Source organism: Tupaia chinensis, unplaced genomic scaffold (genome assembly GCF_000334495.1).
Source record: "Tupaia chinensis unplaced genomic scaffold, TupChi_1.0 Scaffold000354_1, whole genome shotgun sequence".
NCBI classification, from domain to species: Eukaryota; Metazoa; Chordata; class Mammalia; order Scandentia; family Tupaiidae; genus Tupaia; species Tupaia belangeri.
Genome location: NW_006159849.1, coordinates 8991836 through 9015942, shown reverse-complemented (window position 1 = coordinate 9015942; position 24107 = coordinate 8991836). Strand labels below are relative to the sequence as shown.

The 24107-nt window shown below is 37.6% G+C and overlaps 1 protein-coding gene across 8 annotated transcripts in view; it reads left to right on the top strand.

Annotated features, from left to right (window-relative positions):
• TRPM3 (transient receptor potential cation channel subfamily M member 3) overlaps positions 1–24107 on the top strand; it is a 657305-nt gene that overhangs the window by 377321 nt on the left and 255877 nt on the right. Inside the window, exon 9 of one of the 8 annotated variants that reach the window (XM_027773433.1) lies at positions 21047–21293. The exons of the other annotated variants lie outside the window; for them this stretch is intronic. Within the exon in view, the coding sequence (XP_027629234.1) occupies positions 21047–21122 (76 nt within the window). The 3' untranslated portion in view covers positions 21123–21293. Of the gene's footprint in view, positions 1–21046; positions 21294–24107 lie in introns of those variants that run through there. 8 annotated transcript variants of the gene reach the window in all.

Sequence of the window (24107 nt, the reverse complement as noted above, 5' to 3'; positions counted from 1 at the left end):
GGCTCCCTTTAAGCTACTTATAATGTATGCAGATATTCCAAAGGTTTTTTTGTTTTTGTTTTTGTTTTTGTTTCTAAATCTGAAATACTTTTGGTTCCAGGCATTTTGGATAAGGGATTCTCAAGCTTTACTATTACCTTCTTTAATAGCAAATATTGGTCCACTTTATAGTAAGGACCTAAAACCAGAGTTCAAAATGGTTAATTATCTCTCTTTTTATTCACAATTTAGTCATAGTTTTTATTTCTTTAAATATAGCAACGTGTTCTTTATTTAGAAATAAATTAAGGAATTTATACAGTTTTTATCTTTGGATTGTTACTCTCTTTTCAATGTTTGCAAATTATGTTTATTGAACTCCTACAAAGTAGATGTGAATTTGCATTCTGAATATACATATCCTTTTAAAAAAATCTAATGAATGACTAAGCTGCTCACCAGAGCATTGCAGGTTTCCTAGGGCTGTATATAATAAAAGCCAGGACCTGGTACCTATGGTTGTCATGCTCTTAGGTTGTGTAGCTTGAAAATGTTAAAATCTTTTTGATAAGATCACCCTTTCTATGTTGGTTTTAATATGGAAGAAAAGATTGTACTTTATAGTTGAGTGGGTACATAGATTATTTAATCTGAGGGATAGCAAGTGAATTTAATTTTTTTTAAGAGATTTTTGCAATAGAGCATATGCACTTGCTGGAAAGACAGAGTCAGAAGGACAGAAAGCAAGAAATAAGCGCCCCCAGGGGGATGGCCACACTGCAATCCCTTCTCCTCCATTCTCCTTAGGCACACACGCACATGCACCTGGTGAGTTTTAAATCACTGAGTCCAGGACTCGAACAGCAGTTGACTACATGAGAGTCCAGAACATAACCATTATGCCACCTGCTGGTCCTTGACTTTAAGTTTTTTGTCCAAGGCCACGCAGCCCACTATCTCATGCCAGGATTCTTCCTGGTGTATTACAAAAATTTATTGAAATGTGTCTTTTGGCATGCATGCTTTATTTAGTATTTCTCATATACTAATTCAATGACACTGTCTTTTAAATATTTAAATGCACTTAAGTTATCCTCATATTCCTTTTTGGCGCGTGCACTCGCCAGAAAGATAGAGAGAAACACAGAGACAGAAAGTGAGAAATCATCCCCAAGAAGGGATGGCCATGCCACAATCCCTTTTCATCCATTCTCCTCACAGGATCTTGGACACGCATGCACACACGCCAGGCATGAGTTTAAGCCACTACGTCAGGGACTTGAATTGTGGTCGACCACATGGGAGTCCAGCAACATAGCCATTATGCTAACTGCTGATCCCTGGATTATAATTTTTTTATTATTCCATATATTCTGAAAATAAAATCAGTGCATTCCTGATTATAATTCAGTGTCCAAATTGACCATCCCTATGTCACATGGATAATTTCCTTCTCACATCTAAATCTTTGTACTCCAATCACAAAATTAAGACTCAAAAATACTAACACCTATTAAATTTAATTGACAGTTTTAATTCTAATTACTTTATAGCTTAAATATGTAGACGCACAGTCTATACAGAATCTATAAAGCATTGGAACCATGACTGATTGTCAAAACATATGAAGTCAGATATAACTAGTGTGGAATTTTTTAAAAAGTATCATTTTATATCTTGGAAATTAAAAAAATTAAAGCCTTAAAATTATTAAGAATGATTTAGAATTATTATTAGGAAAACAGAAGTCTAAGAGAAGCTTTTATGTATTATATATAGGGGAGAGAAAGACAGAGAGAGATGGAAAAAGTATGTTCTTCCTCCAGGAAAGCAATTATAAATTTATCATGATAAAATGAAGTCAGAATGTTTCTCTGTGCCATCTGAATAACTGCCAGAGTTAATCACATCTATTTAGCTTGATAAGAAATTGTCTAGCCACACGTGTGCAACCAATTTTAAAAATCATTTCCAACTAACATTATTTTGCGGAAGTGTGTTTTCTTTATGTTAAAAAAGAGCAAGCATACCTAGACTTTATTCACCAGGAAGGATTTCTTCTTTGATTTCCAATGAATGTCAACAGAGGTGGACATGTTTCACTCCAAATATAAATGTGTAATTGCATTCATGTAAAAAAACTAATAACACCTATATAAAGAAGTGTGTGTGATTATACACATAAAATTAGATATAGGAAACTTACACACCTTGTTTAAGAAATCTGTATTTCAGGACCAGTAGTGGCATAATGGCTATGTCACTAGACTCCCATGTAGTCGACCGTGGTTTGAGTCCCGGACCCAGTGTCTTAAACTCACTCTGGGCACGTGTGTGTAAGATCCCAAGAGGAGAATGGAGGAGAAGGGATTGTGGCATGGCCATCCCCTCAGGGAAGTGATTTCTCGCTTTTTGTCTCTCTGTTTTTCTCTGTCTCTCTGGCAAGTGCACATACCCTGTAGCAAAAACCTTTCCAAAAAAGAAATCTATATTTCAAAGCTGAAATTCTGACTTCATTTTATCATGATAAATTTATCATTTTGATTACTTTGGAAATTAAAATATGTTTAAAAAGTTGTAAAGTGTATTTATAGGTTGTTAATACAAGTCCAATAACTTAAAATGAGTATGTTAAGTTATATGTGGGAACTGCATAAAGTTTGTGAGGGGCTAGTTGCTGGTGTGGTGATTAAAGTGGCTGGATCCTCCATGGCCAACTTCATGGTTCAAGTCTTGGACCCAGTAGCATGTGTGTGTGTGTGTGTGTGTGTGTGTGTGTGTGTGCGTGCCCAAATCCTGAGAGAAAAGGAGAATGGATTGTGGTGTGGACACCCCCCTAGGGAGTACATTCTAATTTTCCCTCTCTCTCTGGGGAGTGCATATGCCCTATAGCAAAATTTAAAATGGATGTTCATAAAACATGGAATTAAAGTATCATTTATTTTGGTGCAAAAATTTTTGAAATTCATAGTATGTCATAATATGCATTTTCCATGATCTTTTTGAAGACTCTTAGCATAGCTTTTCTTTTTATAATTATAAAAGACTGAATAAAATTTCCATACCTTATATTTTAACCTTTGAAAACTTTATATTTTGTGTTTGAATTCCCTCCTAAGAACATGAATTTGAAAGAGAATCACTTCAGAAGTAAATTATAATTGGCAAAACCTATTAGCTTTTGTAGATGAGATTATTTGAGGTGGAAAATGACAAGACTGTATCTATCACAATGCAAATGGGTTTGGATAAACTAAGAGACAATTGCAATTAAATTCTTAATTTAGTCTTTTTTCTTCCCATCTCTATGGCATATCCCACCTAAAAGACATGGTCATACTCTTTTTTTTGCTTTATTATTGTAATGAATTTTCTTTTTCTCATATGTTATAGTTTAAAATGAGTCACTACTAATCACCTTCCCTAACTAATTTCATTATTTTAGACATATTATCAAATTAACTTCTGAATCACAAACTCTGCAATCATAGAGATGAAATGTTACCTAAGCAGCATTGGATTCCTCTACCTAAGTTTCTAAATATGAAGATTCTCCTTTTTGCTTTTTTTCTAAGCAAGAGAGACAATATGGCCTGTCCATGCTCCTAATGATGAAATCAGATTCCTTTGCCTGATAACTGTGAAGCTAAGTCACAGGATACAGAGAAGTGGTCTAGCCCCTCACTTATAGGCCAGTAAGCTGTACTTCCCTGACAAAAAATAGCAGTGTGAAAGGCATCTGTATCAGTGTGTGCTCTGAGGTGATGTCTCTCATTCACTCCCCTTTTATTACCAGGGCTTATGTTTATCTTGGCATCTTTGTGCCCACAAATCATCATCTTTAGACGCCCTAGGACCAGAAGCAGAACTTGCTGATAGCCGAAAGCCTTGAAGTTTTCTAAGTACTCTGTTCCTCACTTTCGGGAAATTATCAATGGGGAAAACGCCAAGAGACCGGTCATGTTCCTATGTGCCAGTGGAATTTATAGTAGATATTTTGAAGTATAAATGAGCTGTGGCTTGCTTTTGGGAGCAGGAGAACAGATAATATATTTCACATAAAAATTTACTTTTCGGGTACCAGCAGATGGTGTGGTGGTTAAGGCACTGGACACTCCCACATGGCCTGCCACAGTTCAAGTCCCGAACCTGATAGGTTGTTTTCTCATTTTTCTCTCTCTCCTTCTGTGTCTCTCTCTGGTCAAATTAAAAAAAAAAAAAAAAAGAATAAGTAAAATTAAAAAAACTAATTATTAAACATACACACACACACACACACACACACCAAAAAAACTTCCACTTTAAGAAAAGAATTTACTTTTCTGTTTAAAGAGAGGTTAATAAGAGTCCCTACATTTCTGGATCTGCTGAGGCAAAGGCATAAATGAAACACCAACTGAAGATGAAGAAGGAAAAATAGGCTGTATATTCCTACCAGAGATGTGGCGAAAGTTTGTCTTTCTCTAAATTCCCATCAAAATGACCAAATGTAGGAGAAAGTCACCAGAACACTAGCTATTTTGGAAACCTGGCTATAATCTGTATTCCCTGGATATATGATTCTGTGCAATACTCACTAATGTTTTCTCCTGCTACTCCAAAAATTTCCACCTAAAGCTGAAAGATGTCAACACCCTATCATTTGTCTCTACAGAAATTGATCTCAATGGTTTGTGTTCCAGCATGATTTAGACATAATTGGAATGTCAAGTGAGAAAGAAGAAAATCAAATCGAATAGCAAACAAGCTGACTTCAGGTGTCCATTTTAGTTTTTTTGTTAGTTTCACCTTACCTTGTCCCTTTTCTGGAATTTTCTATCAGAAATCACATCAAAGCATGATTCTTTTTTATAACATTCTCACAAGGGAAGTAAGGAACCTTGGAAACATCTTGTACAGACAATGAATACTAGCGGCTTCATTTGTAAAAAGTGTTATTTTGAAAGTCTTTTTAAATTTAACATTTATTTAGCCCCTACCATGTGCATGGAACAGTTAGAAGATGAAGATATGGCCCTAGCTGACAAAAACTTTATAATGGAGGGGACCATAGCTGGTGTGGTAGTTAAGATGCTGGACTCCCACATGGCCTACCAAATGATTTGAGTCCCAGATCTGGTGGCTTGCTCTCATTTTCTCATTTCCTCTCTCTCTGTCTCTCTCTCTCTCTGTCTCTCTCTCTCTCTGTCTCTCTCTCAAGTGCACATGCCCAATAACAAATTTTAAATAATAATAAATAAAATTAAATAAATAATTCTTTTAAAAACTTTATGATGACAGGACTAGCAATTAATGTAATGGCTATGTTGCTGGACTCCCATGTAGTCGATCATGGTTCGAGTCCCAGACCTGGCAGCTTAAACTCATGCTGGGCACATGTGCATGAGTGTCCAATATCCCAAGAGGAGAATGGAGGAGAAGGGATTGTGGCGTGGCCATCCCCCCTGGGGGGTGATTTCTTGATTTCTGTCTCTCTGTCTCTCTGTTTTTCTGGCAAGCTCACGTGCCCTATAGCAAAAAACCTCTCCAAAAAAAAAAAAAAGAAAAAAAGAAACTTTATGATGGAGATTAAAACATATATATGAATAAGATAACTTGAAGGTCATGTGTGCTTTGATGAAATTATGAAGTTAAGATCACAGAAGATAGTGCACTTGCGAGGGTATTCCTCACAAGACTCCTTTTAATGGAACAGAATATATTAATTATCCACAAAATGACAGTATAGTGCATCTAATTCTGCCATCAAAGACTGAGGATCAACCTGGATGACTGAGAAAAACTGAATACTTGGCCCTCTTTTATGTAATTCAACACAGAAAAACATAAATCTGAACAGTATTGAAGGAAATTGGTAAAGGAGACAACACTTTTATGAAAATGAGGTGACTTTTTTGTGTGTAATTGTGTAAATACATATTATTAAATTGAACTTGTATATTCATTTAATTCATAAATTAACCCAATGCAATAATTATATTAAGTATATTTATGCCTATAATTATATGTGTGTATACATATGTATATATATTTAAAGTAGGTGAACACTTAAAAACTGATAACATGACTTTCCATATCAATCAATCAATAAATATTTTTTAAATGTTTTAAATACTACAGGTCCTCTGGAAAAAAAAAGTTTAATTTTCCCAAGAAGGCATATATATAATCTCATTTGAACTAATAACAAATCATTTTCGATTAATGTTAAAAATTGAGTTCTGAGAAGGCAGAAAAAGACATAGGCTTGAGATATGGAGAAAATGTCAGAGAATTACTGCATTTTTTTCCCTCTGTGGGATATATATATAAAAAAAATAATGATATAGCTACATGTGTCATTGAACCCAAGCAACATAAAGCTAGAGTAGCTACACTTATTTAGGAAAGTGCAAAATAAAATACTTTTGTCTTATAGTTTGCTATTTAACTCTGTGTCATGTCAACACCAGGAGAATGAAGCAGTGACTTAAAAAATTATCTAAAGATAAGGATGAAAGTATCATAAAAAGGTTTAATTGGCTAGTCAGTTTTCTAGACTGATTAAATTTGCTTTAGAATTGTTCAACTCCAAGCTCATTGGGAAAGCGTGTCCTCGAACATGAAAAACCCACCCAAAAAAAAAAAAAAAAGCTGGGTTACCTATTATACAAGTCCCTTTTAAAGAACTATCATTCATTGGGGCCAGCAAGTGGTATAGGGGTCAAGGCACTGGACTCCCACAAGGCCAAATGCAGTTCGAGTCCCTGACCTGGCAGCTTGAAACACACTGGGCATGTGTGCATGCATGCCCAAAATCCCAAGAGGAGAATGGAGGAAAAGGGATTGTGGCATGGCCATCCCCCTTGGGGATGATTTTTTAAATTTCTCTCTCTTTCTCTGTCTCTCTCTGTGTCTCTGGCAAGTGCATACACCCTATAACAAAAATCTCGCTAAAAATTAAGAAAGAAAAATAAAGAACCATCATTCACAACTTTTAGAAAGCCCATTGATGCCAAGTAAAAGCACAAAGGTATCTGTTCCTTATGTTCCTCTGAGATTTGCTTAACAAACTCATGGCTACTTCTTTTACAGAAAATACACAAAATAAGCATGTGGCTACCAAAATTCAGCATGCCTGAGAATCACCTGGAGAGCTTTAGAAGACACAGATTCCCCATAAATACCTGATTTTGATATTCTTGGAGTTAGGCCCAAGAAACTGAAACCAGAACCCTGGGTGATTTCAGAGTATGGTCCATGGGCCCTACTTTCAGAGACTCTGTCTTAAAACTTATAGAAATAGATTTTTCTTTATAGTTCTCTTAACGTGTTCCAAGTAGCTTCTTTAGTATCTGTGCCACGTGTGCATCATCCTTACAAGTCACTATTGTCATCACAAGCACTTTGTACCTGCTGCCAAATGTTGTCTTTGGAACCTACTTAACTTGTAGAGCATACTTAGTATCAATCACCTCATTTCTTTCTTTACCACAGCTGTGCATGATTCCAAATATCTGTCAGAGGAAAATTCTTCCCCAAAGAGCAAGTTATACCATAAACATACTCATTTTGACAGGCCTGACAGACTTGTTTGTTAGTAATTTTATTTACATAGCATCCTTCGGGACATTCAGTTTACTTCCTTATTTTTTCCTGCAAATTATTTTATGCAAATTATTATTTTTTTCTGACTAGTTAAAAATATATGACAAATTTGGGATCAGCAGTTGGCATAATAGCTATGTCACTGGACTCCCATGTAGCCGACCATAGTTCGAGTCCCAGATCCAGTGGCTTAAACTCACGCTGGGCACATGTGTGTCTGTGTGTGTGTGTGTGTGTGTGTGTGTGTGTGTGTATGCATGCGTGCCCAAGATCCTTGAGAGGAGATTGGAGGAGAAGGAATTGTGGCATGGCCATCTTCCCTGGGGGGTGATTTCTCGCTTTCTGTCTCTCTGTCTCTCTCTGTCTTTCTGGCAAGCATACGCACCCTATAGCAAAGAAAAAGAAAAAGAAAAAGAAAAAAAAAACTTTCCAAAAAATAAATAAATATATATATGACAAATTTATAAAAAAGAGAAAGAAAAAGAAGAATGAGAAAAGCAATGGGGGACCAGCAATTAGCATAATGACTATGTCTCTGGACTCCCATGTAGTCGACCGCGGTTCGAGTCCCAGACCCGGTGGCTTAAACTCATGCCGGGCGTGTGTGCATGCGTGCCCAAGATCCCAAGAGGAGAATGGAGAAGAAGGGATTGCGGTGTGGCCATCCCCCCTGGAGGGTGATTTCTCTCTTTCTGTCTCTCTGTTTCTGTCTGTCTGGCAAGTGCACGCACCCTATAGCAAAAAAAAAGAAAAAAGAAAAAAGAAAAGAAAGCAATGGTACTTAAAGGTGAAATGGTGCTAACTGTGAATGACCAATCTCTCAGCTATTGGAGAGGCACAATCATTATGACCAGCAATAGGAATTCATCATTTCAATCATCCTACCCCATTTTCCTTTGATGTTATAGTTTATGTAATCTAATAAACAATTACTAAAGAGTCCCAACCTCCCACTTGCCTATGGGAGGTTCTTTTTAAGGAATAATTCTTTCAAAAAAATTATTTTTATTTAAATTGTTTTTTCTTTTTAATTTGACTAGAAAGAGAAGGAAAGTGAGAAAGCAAGCCACCAACTCTGGGACTCAAACCATAGTAAGCCATGTGGGAGAGTCCAGCACCTAAACCACCATGCCACCTCCTAGCCCCAGATTTTTACTTTGTTTAAAGCTCTTAAGCACTTTCTCAAGAGAAATAGTAAAAGTGCAATATATATAGGGCTGGCCCCATAGTACAGCATGCAATATATATAGGGCTGGCCCCATAGTACAATGGTTAAGTACTGTGCATAGGGAGCTGGATCCCACATGGCCAACTGCAATTGGAATTCTGGCCCCAGTGAATTGAAAAACACACTGTGCATATGTGCCCAAAATCCTGATAGGATTGAGGAATGGAGGAGAAGGGATTAGTGTGATCACACCCCATTAAAGGATGTTTTCTCTTGTTCTCTCTGGTCCTCTAGCAGTAAAAAAAAGCAAGTGCAATATATACAACAAAATATAGATTTACTCTGTTGAGTCTGGAGTAGCAGGCCTATACCAGTGATTTTCAAACTTTATCTTGCCTCAGAATCACCCAGAGGTTTTTAAATCAAATTGCTAGACAGGAGGAGTAAATTCGAGAGATCTATTATGTCATGGAGACTGTAGTTAATATATTATATACTGGAAACTTGCAAAGAGAGCAGATTTTCTAACATAATAAACCTGGCCCTGTAGTTAATATATTATATACTGGAAACTTACAAAGAGAGCAGATTTTCTAACATAATAGATTCAGGTAATTTTCATTTCAAAGGCATACCCAGGGATCATACTTTGAAAACCACTTTCCCAGAGACCCCTCTCTCTGACTGGTCTTATCCACAAAAGTGGCTCTCAGGCAGCTTCAGAGCTTCTCCTCAAAATTCCAGGGTAATCTTTGCATTTTTTGTTTTGATTTTTTAGAATTATTTACTTAATTTTATTTACTTATTTTTAATTTGCTTTAGAATACATACACTGACCAGAGAGAAACACAGAGAGAGAAAGAGGGAAAGTGAGAAAGCAAGCCATCAGATCTGGGACTCAAACGATGGTCAATTATGTGGGAGTCCATCACCTTAACCACCACACCATCTGCCAGCCCCCTAAAGTCTTCTTGGTAAAATCCAGTTGAAGATCACTAATCTGTGGATAAGTTAGGTCCATATTCTTTTGTTTCAAAATAAGATCCTCTACATTCTGGCCCAGGCTTTCTCTGAAACTGTTTCTCACTCAGTAAACCTTCCATTCACCTGCAACCCAGCTGAACTGTGCTTCCTACTGCCTTCTGAGCACATGGTCCCGTCACACGCCTCTGTTACGATGAGATGTGCAGTACATTTCTTTACCCACTTATTTCTAGTAAATTTTTCATACAACCTAGCCTATCAGTCATGCAAAGATGTAGTAAGGACATTAAAATTCACAAATACATTTAAAACTTATCTAGGGGAAGTGTATGTATAATAAAATGCCCTGGTATTTAATCCTTCTCCTTTAGAGGAAATGAATTCTGACTCAGTCTGGTAAATATTAGAATCTGCAGCTGCTAGAAATATAGCAGATTAACGTCTCTCCCACTGACATCATTAATAATAGATAATGTTTCCGGATGCTCATAATGAATTTTCCTCAGATTCCCCATGCAGTGTTCAGATGTTTATCATGAACCACAAGACTTATAAAAACCATATATAGCAGCAACCGGCTCCATGAGAGCTTCTTCAACCAAAGAAACACTAAAATGCATTCAAATAGGATTCTAGGGTTAACTCAAGTTTGTACTGTTGTCTAGGAAAGTCTCTTTTCGGTTCAGTTTGGGTTTTTCTTTTTCCCCGAAAGTTTATTTATTTTATGAGAGAGACAGCACTCCCAACAGGATCTTGACACCACAATCCACCCCCAGCCAGCACCAAATCATAAGTGCTGTATTTAGGGAGAGCTTCAGACACAGACCAGGGACCTTCCCATGTGAGTCAGCCTCACAGAGCAGCACGGTTACTCTTGTACCACCATCTGGCCCCTCTATTCAATTTTAATAAAGTCTGTTGTATTGTCCTGCGGGACAGCTATCTTAGAGTTGATATACATGTTTATTATGTTTTCTAGGAATATTTAATACAAAACAAGAGTCCATTCGTGAGCAGAGTAAGAATAAAGAATCTATTCTATTGTAAATCCATGGAAGCCACAATTCAATATCTTGGAGACAGACCTAAAATTTGGATTTCTTTAACCCTATGATCTCCTTAATTTTATCAGTATGTTTTAGGTTTTATTATCTGTAGTACAGGAATGACAAATAGTTTCATCTTGAGTATCAACTCTGTTCATTTGGTGGCAGAATGCTGAAACGAACGTGTTGGGAATGGTTCTGAGGCTACAGAGAAGAGTTCTGTGATCGATTAACAATGTCTACTAAGGCAAAGAAAGGATTGATAGTCCACATGTCTTGCCTGTCTGCTCTTACACTGGAATGAAGCCAAATCTTATAGATGACCCCATAAGACTACCAGGCAATTATCAAGTAGTACATTGAATTATGAAACCATGAGAAAAATAAGAAACCTAGCTGCTGAAAGATATTCGTGACAAGAAATAATCACTTTTTGTTAATATTGTAAAGTATATCAGTGTTGAAATTATCTGATGATACAAGCTTTCCACACATGCATGATACAGAAAAGGACAAAAAACTCTTTATTGTACGATACTATTTGGATTTCGATTGAGGGGCAAGTTGTCAGAGCCATTGCTTGTAGATAATTTGTACAAAATAATAATTTGGGGGTCATTAGGTGGAGAGGAAATTAGGGCACTGAATCTCATATGGTCAAATCTGTGGTTTGAGTCCTAGATCCAGCAGCTTGAAAATCATGCTGGGCACATATGCATGCATGCCCAAAATCCCTGAGAGGAGAATGGAAGAAAAGGGATTGTGGTGTGGCCATCTCCTCTGGGGAGTGATTTCTCCCTCTCTCTCTCTCTCTCTCTCTCTCCCTCTCCCCTCTCTCCCCCTCCCCCTCCCCCTCTCTCTCTCCTCTCTCCCCCCTCTCTTTCTGGTGAGCACCTATGATGAATTAGGGGGTGGAAACCCCTAGGAACTAATCTATATAAAGCATATAATAAAAGTAGAGAAAATTGTACATGCCCAGTATCTCACAAAGTAGGATGTGGAGTTAAGTGGAATACTTTGATGCATTCCTTTGAGACAGAATTTACATTTACTCTTCTTTCCCCATACAGCATACTTGAGAAATATGCACTAATATTTTAAAACTTCTATTAATATATGCAAGAGTCTGATCTAAATACTTTTATTTTATAAACTCTATGAGATAGCTATGATTATTATATACATTGTATAGATAAAGAAATTGAGGACAGAATGGTTCATTTATTTATTTATTTGTTTGTTTGTTTTGGAGAGGTTTTTTGCTATAGGGTGCGTGCGCTCGCCAAACAGACAGAGAGAGACAGAGAGACAGAAAGCTAGAAATCACCCCCCAGGGGGAATGGTCATGCCGCAATCCCTTCTCCTCCATTCTCTTCTCGGGATCTTGGGCACGCACACGCGCCCGGCGTGAGTTTTAAGCCACCGGGTCCGGGACGCAAACTGCGGTTGACTATGTGGGAGTCCAGCGACATAGCCATTACGCTAACTGCTGGTTCCCAAATGGTTAATTTATTAAACATCTCAGTTAGAGGATAGCCTACTGAAGCTGGTAGGGGCTAGAATCTAGGCTCATAGCAGCCACACCATATTTCCTTCCAGAAAGATGGGACCCAGTAGCTATAGGGAGTTCACCTTGCTTGCCCCAGAGCTGAGTTATTCCGACCACAGAAGAGGCCACATCCAGATTCCACCTTCTTTCTCTTCCCTTTCTCACAGGCTGCTGAACTTCCCTTCTGAATCAATGCTGGCCAACTTTTAGAGCTTATCAGTTGAAGGGGTGTCAGTGTCTTACCCCAGCCAGAGAGCCCACACATCTCGGTCCAGCTCCTATTATGCTTTTTATACAGGGCCTAAAACAATAAAAATGTCAACTATTGCTCTTGCCTGACTGTGGGCAATATTCAGTGATGGAATTGTACTTGGAATAAACTCAGAGGATGTATTTCCCTTTCAATTTTGGCAGCAGAGAATCTATCTGACCATGTGGCCGTCTCTGTATCCTTTGGCAACACTTCACTTTCTTCCTTTGGACATATTCATAACTAAAGGCAAAGGAAAGAGAAACTGCAGAGACACAGTCAACACTGTCCAGGATTTTTCACCTAAATATCCTGCTCATCCCTGCCTTAAGTGAAGTATTTGGCAGCTCTGGCTGCCTCAAAAGCAATGCTATCCAGTAGAACTTTCTGTGTTATCCAACCAAATAAGTCTCTGAGCACTTGAATGGTTGCTGGTGAGACTAAGGAACTAAATTTTAAATTTTATTTTATTATAATTAAATTTAGATAGTCACGTGTGGGTAATGGCCACTTCTGGAGAGTGATTATTGGATGAATAGCTCTGGCATTTCTTTTTCTTTTTTCTTTTCCTTTTTTTTTTTTTTTTTTTTTTTGAGAGAGGGATTTTTTCTATAGGGCACATGCCCCCACGAGAGATTTTTGCTATAGGGCACATGCACTCACCAGAAAAACAGAGAGAGACAGAGAGAAAGAGAACGAGAAATCACCCTCCATGGAGATGGCCATGCTCCAATCCCTTCTCCTCCATTCTCCTCTCAGGATCTTGGGCACACACGCACATGCATCTGGTGTGAGTTTAAGTCACCGGGTCTGGGACTCAAACCACAGTCGACTACATGGGAGTCTAGCAACATAGCCATCACACTAACTGCTGGTGCCAGCTCTTGCATTTCTGCAAATGATTAAGAATCACCTAAATGAGAACCCTTGAATATCTATTAGACTTTCAATGTTATTTGACATTTTTCCCTTCGTATTTTTAATTATATTCCTTTATCCAACTGGCATTTTGTATACAATAATTCAACAAGTACTTTTTGAACACCTACTATGTTCTAGGCCCATTCTAGGAATTAATAGAAATATATCAGAAAGCCATATAGACAAAAATTCCTGACTTGGTGGATCTTATCTTTTAGCAGAATTAGACAAACAATAAAAAAACATAATACATAATAAGCACATTGTGTAATATTTTAGAAGGTGCTGTGCCATGGTGGGGGGGAGGGGTAAGAGGAATCAAGATAAGGAAGTAGTGAAAAATCCTTCTGTTCTTAAGCATTTTGATTAGCACTGAGGGAAGAGGAAAGAGGATATATAAGGAATCTAGTGTGCAGTTCATGCATCCAAAGAGTTAATACTTTAGTTAGGATTTTCTTAAATTAATCCATCTCATGAAATGCCATATAAAAAATGCATAGCACAAAGCTTATCTTACAATAGATACTAACCGCCTCTCTTACCACTCTTAACAGCATCACCGAAAGAAATTTCCACTTGTATTCAGTCATTCAAACAACAAATTACTAACTTTACATTAGTACACTGAGTTGAGCCCCTGTATTTAGGCTAGTGTTTTCTTTTGTATGTGTATCCATGCCTTCTGTTTTATCATAGCTGGCTCAGGATTCTAAAGTGAAGGTCTTAGTCCATTCTGTGCTACTATAATAGAATGCCTAGGACTAAATACTTTATAAAGAATAGAGATTCAAATTAACCAAACATGAATATACCACCAAGAGACTAAAAATCAGAGACGAGACTGCAAAGTGAGCAGCAGTGAGAAATACAGAGGGTCAGAGAATGTGGTTCATCTCCTCCCACAAACCTCTGAATTCTCCATTGAAACCCTACAGCTCAGCCCAGGTGCACATGTTCTTTCAAAACTGAGAGGCCTCCATAACATATTGTTCCATCGACTAAAGTGCTATTTGCTTGATGAGAATCAGGGAAACAGAACTGCAGAGATATTGTGGGTCATCTCCTCCCACACAACTCTAACGCTCAGAATTAACTCCAAGAAAGTAGGAAGAAATGTATCATCAGATGGCCAGAAACTACTGCAGAGGCACAAGAAATACAAGAAACCAAGAAAATATCTCTCCCCCAAGGGAAAAGAACAGCCCTTCATCATCCACAATAGTACAACAGAATTCATGAAAATGTCAGATAAAGAATTTAGAATTTTTATAGTGACAAAGCTAACAGAGATGCAAGAGAACAGAGGCAACAAACTTTAGAAGATGTAAGAGAAAAGAGACAAGGAGTTCCAGGAGGTGAGGAAGTTCTTGCATGATCTGAAAGAGGAAATACCATAAGAAAGAATCAAAAGGAACTGTTACAGATAAAGGCTATAATACAGGAACTAGAAACCTCCCTCGAAAGTATTAAAAGCAGATTAGATCAGGCAGAAGATTGAATCTCAGTTGTAGAAGACAGAACCTCTGACCTAGAAAAATTCACCAAGAAGACTGAGAAAATAATCCCCCAAAATGAGAATAAGATATGAGTAATACTAGATACCATTAGATGCCCACACATCCAGATAATCAGTATCCCAGAAGGTGAAGAAACTAATAAGGACATTGATAATCTATTCCATGAAATCCTGGAAGAAAACTTTCCAAACCTAGAGAGGCATTCAAATATTCAGACTCAAGAAATACAAAGAACCCTACTTAGAATTAACCCAAGAAGATCTTCTCCAAGGCACATCATAGCTAGATTGATGAAAACCACAGTCAGAGACAAGATACTAAAATTACCAAGAGAGAAACATCAAGTTACTTTCAAAGGATATCCTATCAGACTAACATAGGACCTTTCATCAAAAACAATGTAAGCAAGGAAAGAATGGGAAAAATACATTCAAAATGTTAAGTGAAAAACAATTTCAACCAAGAATACTATATCTGGCAATATTACCCCTTATGGGAAGAAAAGCCCGAAACATTTTCAGATAAACAAAATGTAAAAGAATTTACCAACTCCAGACCAGTTCTTCAAGTAGTTCTGAAGGGAGTGCTATACAAGGAAAACTAAAGACAAATAGACAGAAATAAGAGAACAAAGACCAGAAAAATGGCCAACTTAATGGTAGGGACAAGTCTGGAAATATCAATAATAATGTTGAATGTTAACTTCCAGGATTTAAATGGAAAGATTTACAGTAACACTGCAAATTCAACAAGAGAGATAAGTACGTGAATCTGAACTAGTAAAATAAAATTCTATGACTTGACTAAAACATTACTGATTTTCCTCTATGCTTTGTCCTCCAGATTTAAGGAATTTTGTTTTCTTTTGAGTTATTGATAGGTTCAGCAATTTGTTAAATTCGGTTTTTTTTAATTGAAACATAAAATTTTTCCTTCCTGACTCCTCTGCAATTGGAAGATATTTGTGAGCATTCTCATGTTGTGGCAGAATGGTTATTTACATAAGATAAACAATGCAATAGTATCTGTTGCCTTCCATCAGAAATTGAATTCTTATGCGGCTTTGTGCAATTAACAGACCAAGTTGAGACTGAACTTTTTTATTCAAATAAGTTAGTTTATACCTCTCTTTAGTAAAAGGGATAATGAATAGGGAAAAAATGTTTCAGAAGAAAATTACAGTGTACTTGTCACTAGATTTTAGCTTTGTCCATATTTTTAGTTTAATTAAGATATTTTGTGAAACAATAAAATGAGAAAAGAAAAAGTTTAGTATGGGATGGAGGGAGGGGGAAGGGAAATGAAAAAATTAAAAATACATTTAATTGAGAAAAAATGAAAAGTTCTATGCGAATGATAATGTATATAGTAATATCTTTGTCTTGACTGATATGCATGGTATTATGCTGGAAAAAGAAATGTTATACACTGTGAAGATACATATGATTAAATGTAAAAAAAAAAAGCCATAACAAGTAAATAGATAAATAAACAAATGTTAAATAAAAACTTATAGAATTGTATGCAGAAAAAAAAAAGTTTCATTTCATATAGTTGCAGAGGTTGAGAAGTCTAAGGCTGAAGTGCCCACATCTGGCAAGGGCTTTCTTACTGTCATCTCAGAGCAAAAGGTAGAAGGTCAAGAGAGCACACTCAAGAGAGAGAAGGGAGATGAACTCATCCTTTTGTATGGAACAGCATTAATTCATTCGTGAGGGCAGAGCCTAATCACCTTTTAAAAGTTCCACCTCTTGACACCATTGCATTGAGGATTAAGTTTCCAACATACAAACTTTGGGGAACACATTCAAACCATAGCAATGAGTAGGAAAAAAAGAAAGTTAACAAATACAAGAAATGATCACTTTATAAGTAGCAGAAAATGAAATGTGTTGGAGACCAGGCTGTATTACTGATATATGTGCATTGTGCCCAATTAAAAGCAGCTTCTCCACAATCCCTCTCAACTACCTCACCTTGCTAGATGGAACCCTCAGGAAAAGCCCAGGTGAATAATTTTTCTAAGTTAGACACTCAAGGTCAGAGCTACTATTTCTCAGAGGATTTAACTGACAGAGGTCATTTGTATTTGGAGTTGATCCTCAGTAAAAGGTCAGACAAAGAAATCTACCCAGCCTATCTCATCTTTTGGCCATTTTTCTGTCATCCATAGGTCTCCCACTTTCTTTTTTTATTTTAGGTCTCTCACTTTCTATCCAACTAGAACTTTCTGAAAACCATTAACATCAGTCAGTTCCAATTAGTGTCAATTTAACATGAATCATCTCTTATCCTAAAAGTTGCCTTTAGAGCTTCTAAGTTTTGAACAAAACATTCACAAAAGTTTTAATTAGTTAAGAGGAACTGTAGGCATCTCATAAAGTGAGAAAGTAATAGATCCTTAAAATCATATTATTGATTTTTCTGACACATGAGATATATAACATCCTGTCTCAGGTATGAAGCACAAAAAAATATCCACTGGTATCTAGTTATTAATACACTGAGGTAAGTATATATAGATAGATAGGTAGGTAGGTAGATAGATAGATAGATAGATAGATAGATAGATAGATAGATAGATAGATTATATAATTCATTGTCAGAGATTCTTCCTTTCTGGTTCTCTCATGCTAAAACCCAGCTCTGATGACTACCAACTACATAATCTTTAGTTCACATCTAAAGATTATTATATGTAAAATGATTTTTATAATGTGTCATTCCTTTATCCTGAAGTTCAAATCCCTCAGCAGAATTTTTTAGATTAGTGCTTCTCTAAGAATAGGCTGACTTCAGAAAAATTGAACTCTTATCTTCAAGAGGAAGCAAGCTAAGTAAAAGTTCTCATCCTAACACCTTAAGCATACCTTTCCCTTGAAAATGTCATAACATTCTCTAACAATAACAATTTCAAGGCATCTTAGGATCAGTGGTTTGCTTGTTTCTATATGACCTTGAAGAACATGACCCAAGAGCTCAGGGGCCGCCCCCACTGGCAGCTAAGTGGTTTGGAATCATGGTCCCTTTCATAAATCCCGGACTCTTTCTCTTCTCCATGGGAACAGTCTCTACCAGCTAATTTGCATCCTTGGTACTCCACATCAGCTCCGAGCTAAGCATCTTTGGAATTCCCTGCAGAGGAGAAAGCCTCTAAAGTACTTAATAATAAAATATTGTCAATTATTCAGTACCTACTGTGTGCCAGGAACAGTGTTGAGTGCTTTATATACATATTCTTTTCTTCCAAATACATCAACTTAAAGGCATATTCTGTCCCTGCCTAAGAGATAAGGAGATAAAGGGTTAAAGAGATTGAATAATCTATTTCATGTCCCTCACTAGTAAATAAAGATACTGGAGTCTAACCATCATACTGCCTTAATTATGTCATTCCATCTTTTATAGCAGATTACAAAATTAATCTCACCCCTTCCACAAATGACATGGAATTATTACAGCTGAAAAATGTAGATGTATGTTATATTAATTTTTATGTAACATAATTATTTCCAGTTATCAAAACTACAAAGACGTGTACAAAGGAATTATCTTGATATCACTGGAATCCTCAGTCTTCAAACAGTCAATGCCCTAAGCATTCTAGAGAAGACACTCTTCTTCCTCTGTTAGTCCCAGCCTGGTGGTATAGTCAGTAGTAAGTTTATTTGTGTCTTGAAAGCCATGTGGCTGGGCTCCGATCCCTGGTCCAGACAACCTGAAACATGCCAGGCATGCATGTACATGCCCAAGATCCTGACCAGCTGAAGCCTGGAGGAAGGGATCACAGCATGCCAAGACCCTGCTGGAGGTGCTTCTCTCCCCCTCTCACACACATGTGTATGCAATCTCTATCATGAAGTAGGAGGGAAAAAGAATTTCCCCCTGACAAGAGCTACAAAGCAATTCAAAGAGGGAAAAAGAGTCTTCAGAAGAAGAACCAAATAGAGGTCTCTGAGTTGAGTGGGCAATTCATTTTTAAACAGTTTGCCAAAAGATAGGTAGAAGCCAAGAATATCTCTTAGCAATGAACTGACTATAAGAAAAAAAAGATTGAGATAAAATTGTTGGGGGACAAAATGCTATGCCACTTCTCCCATTCCCCAGATAGGCTTGAAGTCCATCCCATCATGGAGAGCAAAGGGGTGTTTGGAAGACTGCAGGTTGGTCACCAAGAAGCAGGAAGCTTTTATTTACTCAGTAAATCTACAGAGATTCTTCTAAGCTTTTATTTACTCAGTAAATCTACAGAGAGTCCACAGGGCCAACAATGAACTCACTGAATACTCTTCTAGAACTTAAGATACAGGAAGAATAAAGATGCAATCACTGCTTCCAGAAGTTTCATAATGTCCTAGAGGAAGGCAGATATGTAACCAAGCAATTTGTATGCGATTAATAATTATAATAGAGTCTACCAAAATGTTGTGTGAACACCAATGGAATGGTAATCCGAGACTCACCAAAGAGATGGAGTTTGAATTAATTGTCGTTTTGTTTATTTTTGTCAGAGGGCACATGCTTTCACCAGAGAGAGAGAAGGAGAAAGCATGTCCCAGTGGGGCATGTTCATGCCACAATCCGTTCTCTATTTCTCCATCCTTTAAGGATTTGGGGCACACACGCCCAGCATGTTTTCCAAACCACTGGGGCTGGGATTTGAACTTCAGTTGGCTATTTGGGATCTGGCTCCATTAAGTGCTAGGTTACAGGGCCAGAAGTGAGCTAAGATTGGAATGGTGAGTTTTCCATGGTGAGGTCAGGAGTAGAGACTCTTCCAAACAGCAAGTGGAATAAGTTCAAGGATATAGAGATATACAAGAGTCTAGAGTATTGGAAAATAAGAGAATTTCACAGACTATATTAATATGTGAGAAAGTGGGAGGAGATGTGTGTACCAAGGGAGAAAATACTAGGAAAATATCTCACTACTCTTGGTAATGGCTTCACCGGGGTCTTAAAGATTGAGCTGAACGTGCATGTACTTTACCAAAGATGCCCCCTGAACACAGCATTTAACAGCAACAAAATGTGCCATTGATGACCATGAGAAAGAAAGCCTCCATCCAGATGTTCAGAGCCTCAAAGAAATACCTGACACATAGTAAGTGCTAAATAAATAGGTATCTGAATCAAAAGAAAAAACTATTTACAGGCTCTGTATTAAATCAGTAATAATATTTTTAAAACATTTGTGAATGGCTAAACAAACTTTTAAGGAAAGTGGTCGTTCTCTTAATCACCTATTATTAGAATAAATTCAAAGTAAGGCAGCCGACGCTATTTATTTCTGAAATATGAAAATATTGCTGCTTCACCATGTCTCATCCGAACAGAATCACTTGGCGAAGGCATTTATCTCCTAGATGATCGCCATCAGTTTATTTCTTCTCTGTATGCTTACATCTTTTCCTATGAAGAGATACAATCTGTTCTTTTCCTCCTCTTGAGTCTGAGCTGTTCTTCGTGATTTAACTACCTTTTCCTCCTCTTGAGTCTGAGCTGTTCTTCCTGATTTAAAAATTCAGATGCAAGGAAATGACCTTCCAGGACTTCAGAAATTAAGTCATAAGAAGGCTTGAAATTTCTGCCTGGGTTTCTTGGCACACTTTCTCTCCGAGTTCTCATTTTAGGAGAAACCAGTGTCCAGCTCCCAGTAAGAAATCAGAAGTCCATCTATCCTATGGCCAGTCAGGTGGTGTGGTGGTTATGGTGGCTGGATCCCAGATGGCTGACTATGCAGTTCAAGTCTTGGACCTGCTGCTTGTAAAGCACACCAGGTGTGCATGCATGTGCCCAAAATCCCAAGAGGAAAATGAAGGAGAAGGTAGTGCGGCATGGCCATCCTCCCATGGTAGACACTTTCTCAATTTCCTTTTCTCTCTCTCATTTCTCTTTCTCCCCTCCACCCCCTGCCCCGCACCACCGCCCAACAAGTGCACATGTCCTGTAGAGAACTATATAATAAGATAAAATAATAAAGAAGTCCATCTACCCTATATCCACCAAGAAAAGAACATGCCAGCTAACTCTCAGTTTTTTCAGCTATCCCAGACCAGATGCCATATTTGGAAGTAAAGAAACTGTCTTGAACATTGCAATCCCAACAGACAACATGTGAAGGAGAATTGAGGCCCCAGAAATATATGGCCTCGGTTGAGTCATTATAGCAGCATCAGTTATTCCAACCTTTCCAGCAGAGGCGAGATGTCATGGAGCAGAGACAAGTCATCCTCACTGTGCCTCACCTAAATCCAGAACTCACAGAATCATCAACACAACAAATAAATGCTGTTTTATACCACTAAGTTTTGAAGTGTGTTACCTATCAACAGATTGCCAAATTATACAGCATATAATTCTGTGAATTCCTTGAAGCTAAAACTGAATCTTATTCATCTCTCTACCCTTATAGCATATATCCTGGCACATAGCAGGCCTCAGTTTTGTTTGTTAAATGAATGAATAAATATGCTGATGTCCACATGGGGTATTTGCAAGGCTCCATTATAACTGAGCTTTCTAAACCTCAGGATCTCCATTTCCTAAGTATAAGAAAAAACTGGTGGTCTCTAATGTCTCTGCATTGGGAAAGTTGTTATTTCTCCAGCCTTATGCTATTGACTTTTCAAGCTATGCCAAACACTGTTTATCTTAGGAGAGAGCTCTGCACCGTACCCAAAGTAACCCCCCGCCCTCCACACTGGTCATTGCTACTTAATAAGAAGGAGTAGGTCAGTACTCTTTTCCAAGGAGCTTTGTATTTGATAATAGCGAATGCTTACATAGTGCTTGCTTTGTGTCCAGCACTTTTCTAAGATTTATACAAAGATGAATTCGGTTAATACAAGTCTATGAGATAAGTACTATAACAATTCCCATTTAAGACAAGGGAAAAATAAATAACTTATACAAGACCACACAGGAATCAATGGCTTAAATATAGACAATCTGGTCCTAGTGGCCAAGATTTATATTAAGGATGCTGTCCCACCTCTCTGGGAAGAACCATGCTCTTACTTGTGACCTCATAGTCTTGACATATATGAGTAAGTGTTAACTTTTACTTAAAAGAGAGAAAGAAAAAAAGAAAGAAAGAAAAATGTCCTCTGTTACCTTGGGCAAGACATGTAACTTTCTGTTCCTTTAACATAACATTTTAATAGTTCACTTTGGTTTCAAATAAATGATAAAATATCATTTTTCTTTAGAAAATTAAAGATTCCTTGAGAAATTATGTCTTTCAAGTACTAGATTATAATATTATTAATAATCTTTACATTTACATTAGTAGAATTTTCTCATCGTGTCCAAATAAACTTATAATGAGCATCTCTTAAAAGATCACCTCTTGGGACCAGCAGATGGCATAAAGGTTGCATTGCTGGACTCCCACATGGCCAAACATGTTTCAAGTCCTGGATCTGGTGGCTTCAGGGTCATGCCCAGCACATGTGCATGCATGCCCAGGATTGTGGGAAGAGAGTAGCAGAGAGGAGACTGCAGTGTGGCCATCCCCCCTGGGTGGTGGTTCTCACTTGACTTCTTGCTATCTCTCTCTCTCTCTCTCTCTCTCTCTCCCTCTCTCTCCCTCTCCCCTTCTCCCCCTCTCCCCCTCTCCCCCTCTCCCTCTCTCCCCTTCTCCCCCTTTCTCCTCTCCAGCTAGTACACACACCCTAAGGCAAAAACTTCTAAAAAACACAATTCTCACCTCTTGAGCCAGCTGGTGGAATGGTGGTCGTGGCAGCTGGATCCCACATGGCTAACTGCATGGTTCAAGTCCTGGAACTGGCAGCTTGAGAAATATGCTAGTGTGTGTGAACATGTGCCCAGATTCCCAAGAGGAGAGTAAGAAAGAAAGGACTGTGGTGTTGGCATCCCTCCTGAGAAAGTGTTTTCTCACTTTCCCTCTTTCTCTGTCTCTCTGGCAAGCACATGCATCTATAGCAGAACTAAATAAATGAAGTCTTTATTAACATAAAAAAAAAATCCCACCTCTTAACACTGTTACAATGTAATAAATTTTGACTTGAGCTTTGGAGGGGACATTCAAACCATAGCAGCAGGTAATCAGATCCATTCTAAGAAAAGCATTTGTACGTGTGGATTGTATTCCCAACATTTGAACAAAATAGTAATAGCAAACTATGGAGAACTTTGTTGGTTACCCTGAGCACTGCATGAACACTGATCTATTTTAAATTACTTGATGACTCATGTAAAGAGCCCAGATCATAAGTACAGCATTTAAATGGAGATACAAATGCCATGCAAAGAGATTTTTCCCTCTTCAATAACTACACCCCTGTCACAAAACCCTCTAATTTGAGGTAGACCAAAAATAACACTGGTACATATGGAGCCACAAATTAACAGTTTCCATAAATAAAACCACTTTGTCAAGGACCCAATTCTAAAACTAAAATTTCACATAATACTGTGATCCTGTTTTGATGTCAAGAAATTTTCAATCACTATCATACTGCCATAAAAAGAAATCTAAAATGGGCTTATCTCTCATTTTGCTGATGATTAAATATCACACTCAACGTTTTAAAATCACTCCAATGTTACATAGAAAAAAAATGCAAAGAACTAGGAAACAATAATTTCTGGAACATAGGCTTTCCGATATCCTATGGAATAGAGCTGCAAAATAAGAAAGGATCTTGGCGGAGCCAGAGTAAGCTTTTGAACCCAACAGAAAACATCTAGTTCAGCAGACAAGATGCTTATGACAAATTATATGGAAATGTAATCTTTAGGACCAGCAGGTGGCATAGTGGCTAAGACACTAGACTCCCACGTGGCCAACTGCGATTTGAGTCCCACAACCAGCAGCTTGAAAATCACACCAGGCAGGTGTGTGTGCATGCCCAAATTCCCAAGGGGAGAATGAAGGAGAAGGGATTGTGGTGTGGCCATCCCCCCCAGGGGTTGATTTCTCATAGATATAGATATACAGTGATAGAGATAGAGATATATATCTTCAAACCACCAAATGCACTTTGCCATGGTCTTCACTTATCAATTTCCCCTTATTTACTCTAAGTTTGTCTAATATTTTTCAGATGTTCCCTAAATGCATAAAAAAGAAAATAATTTC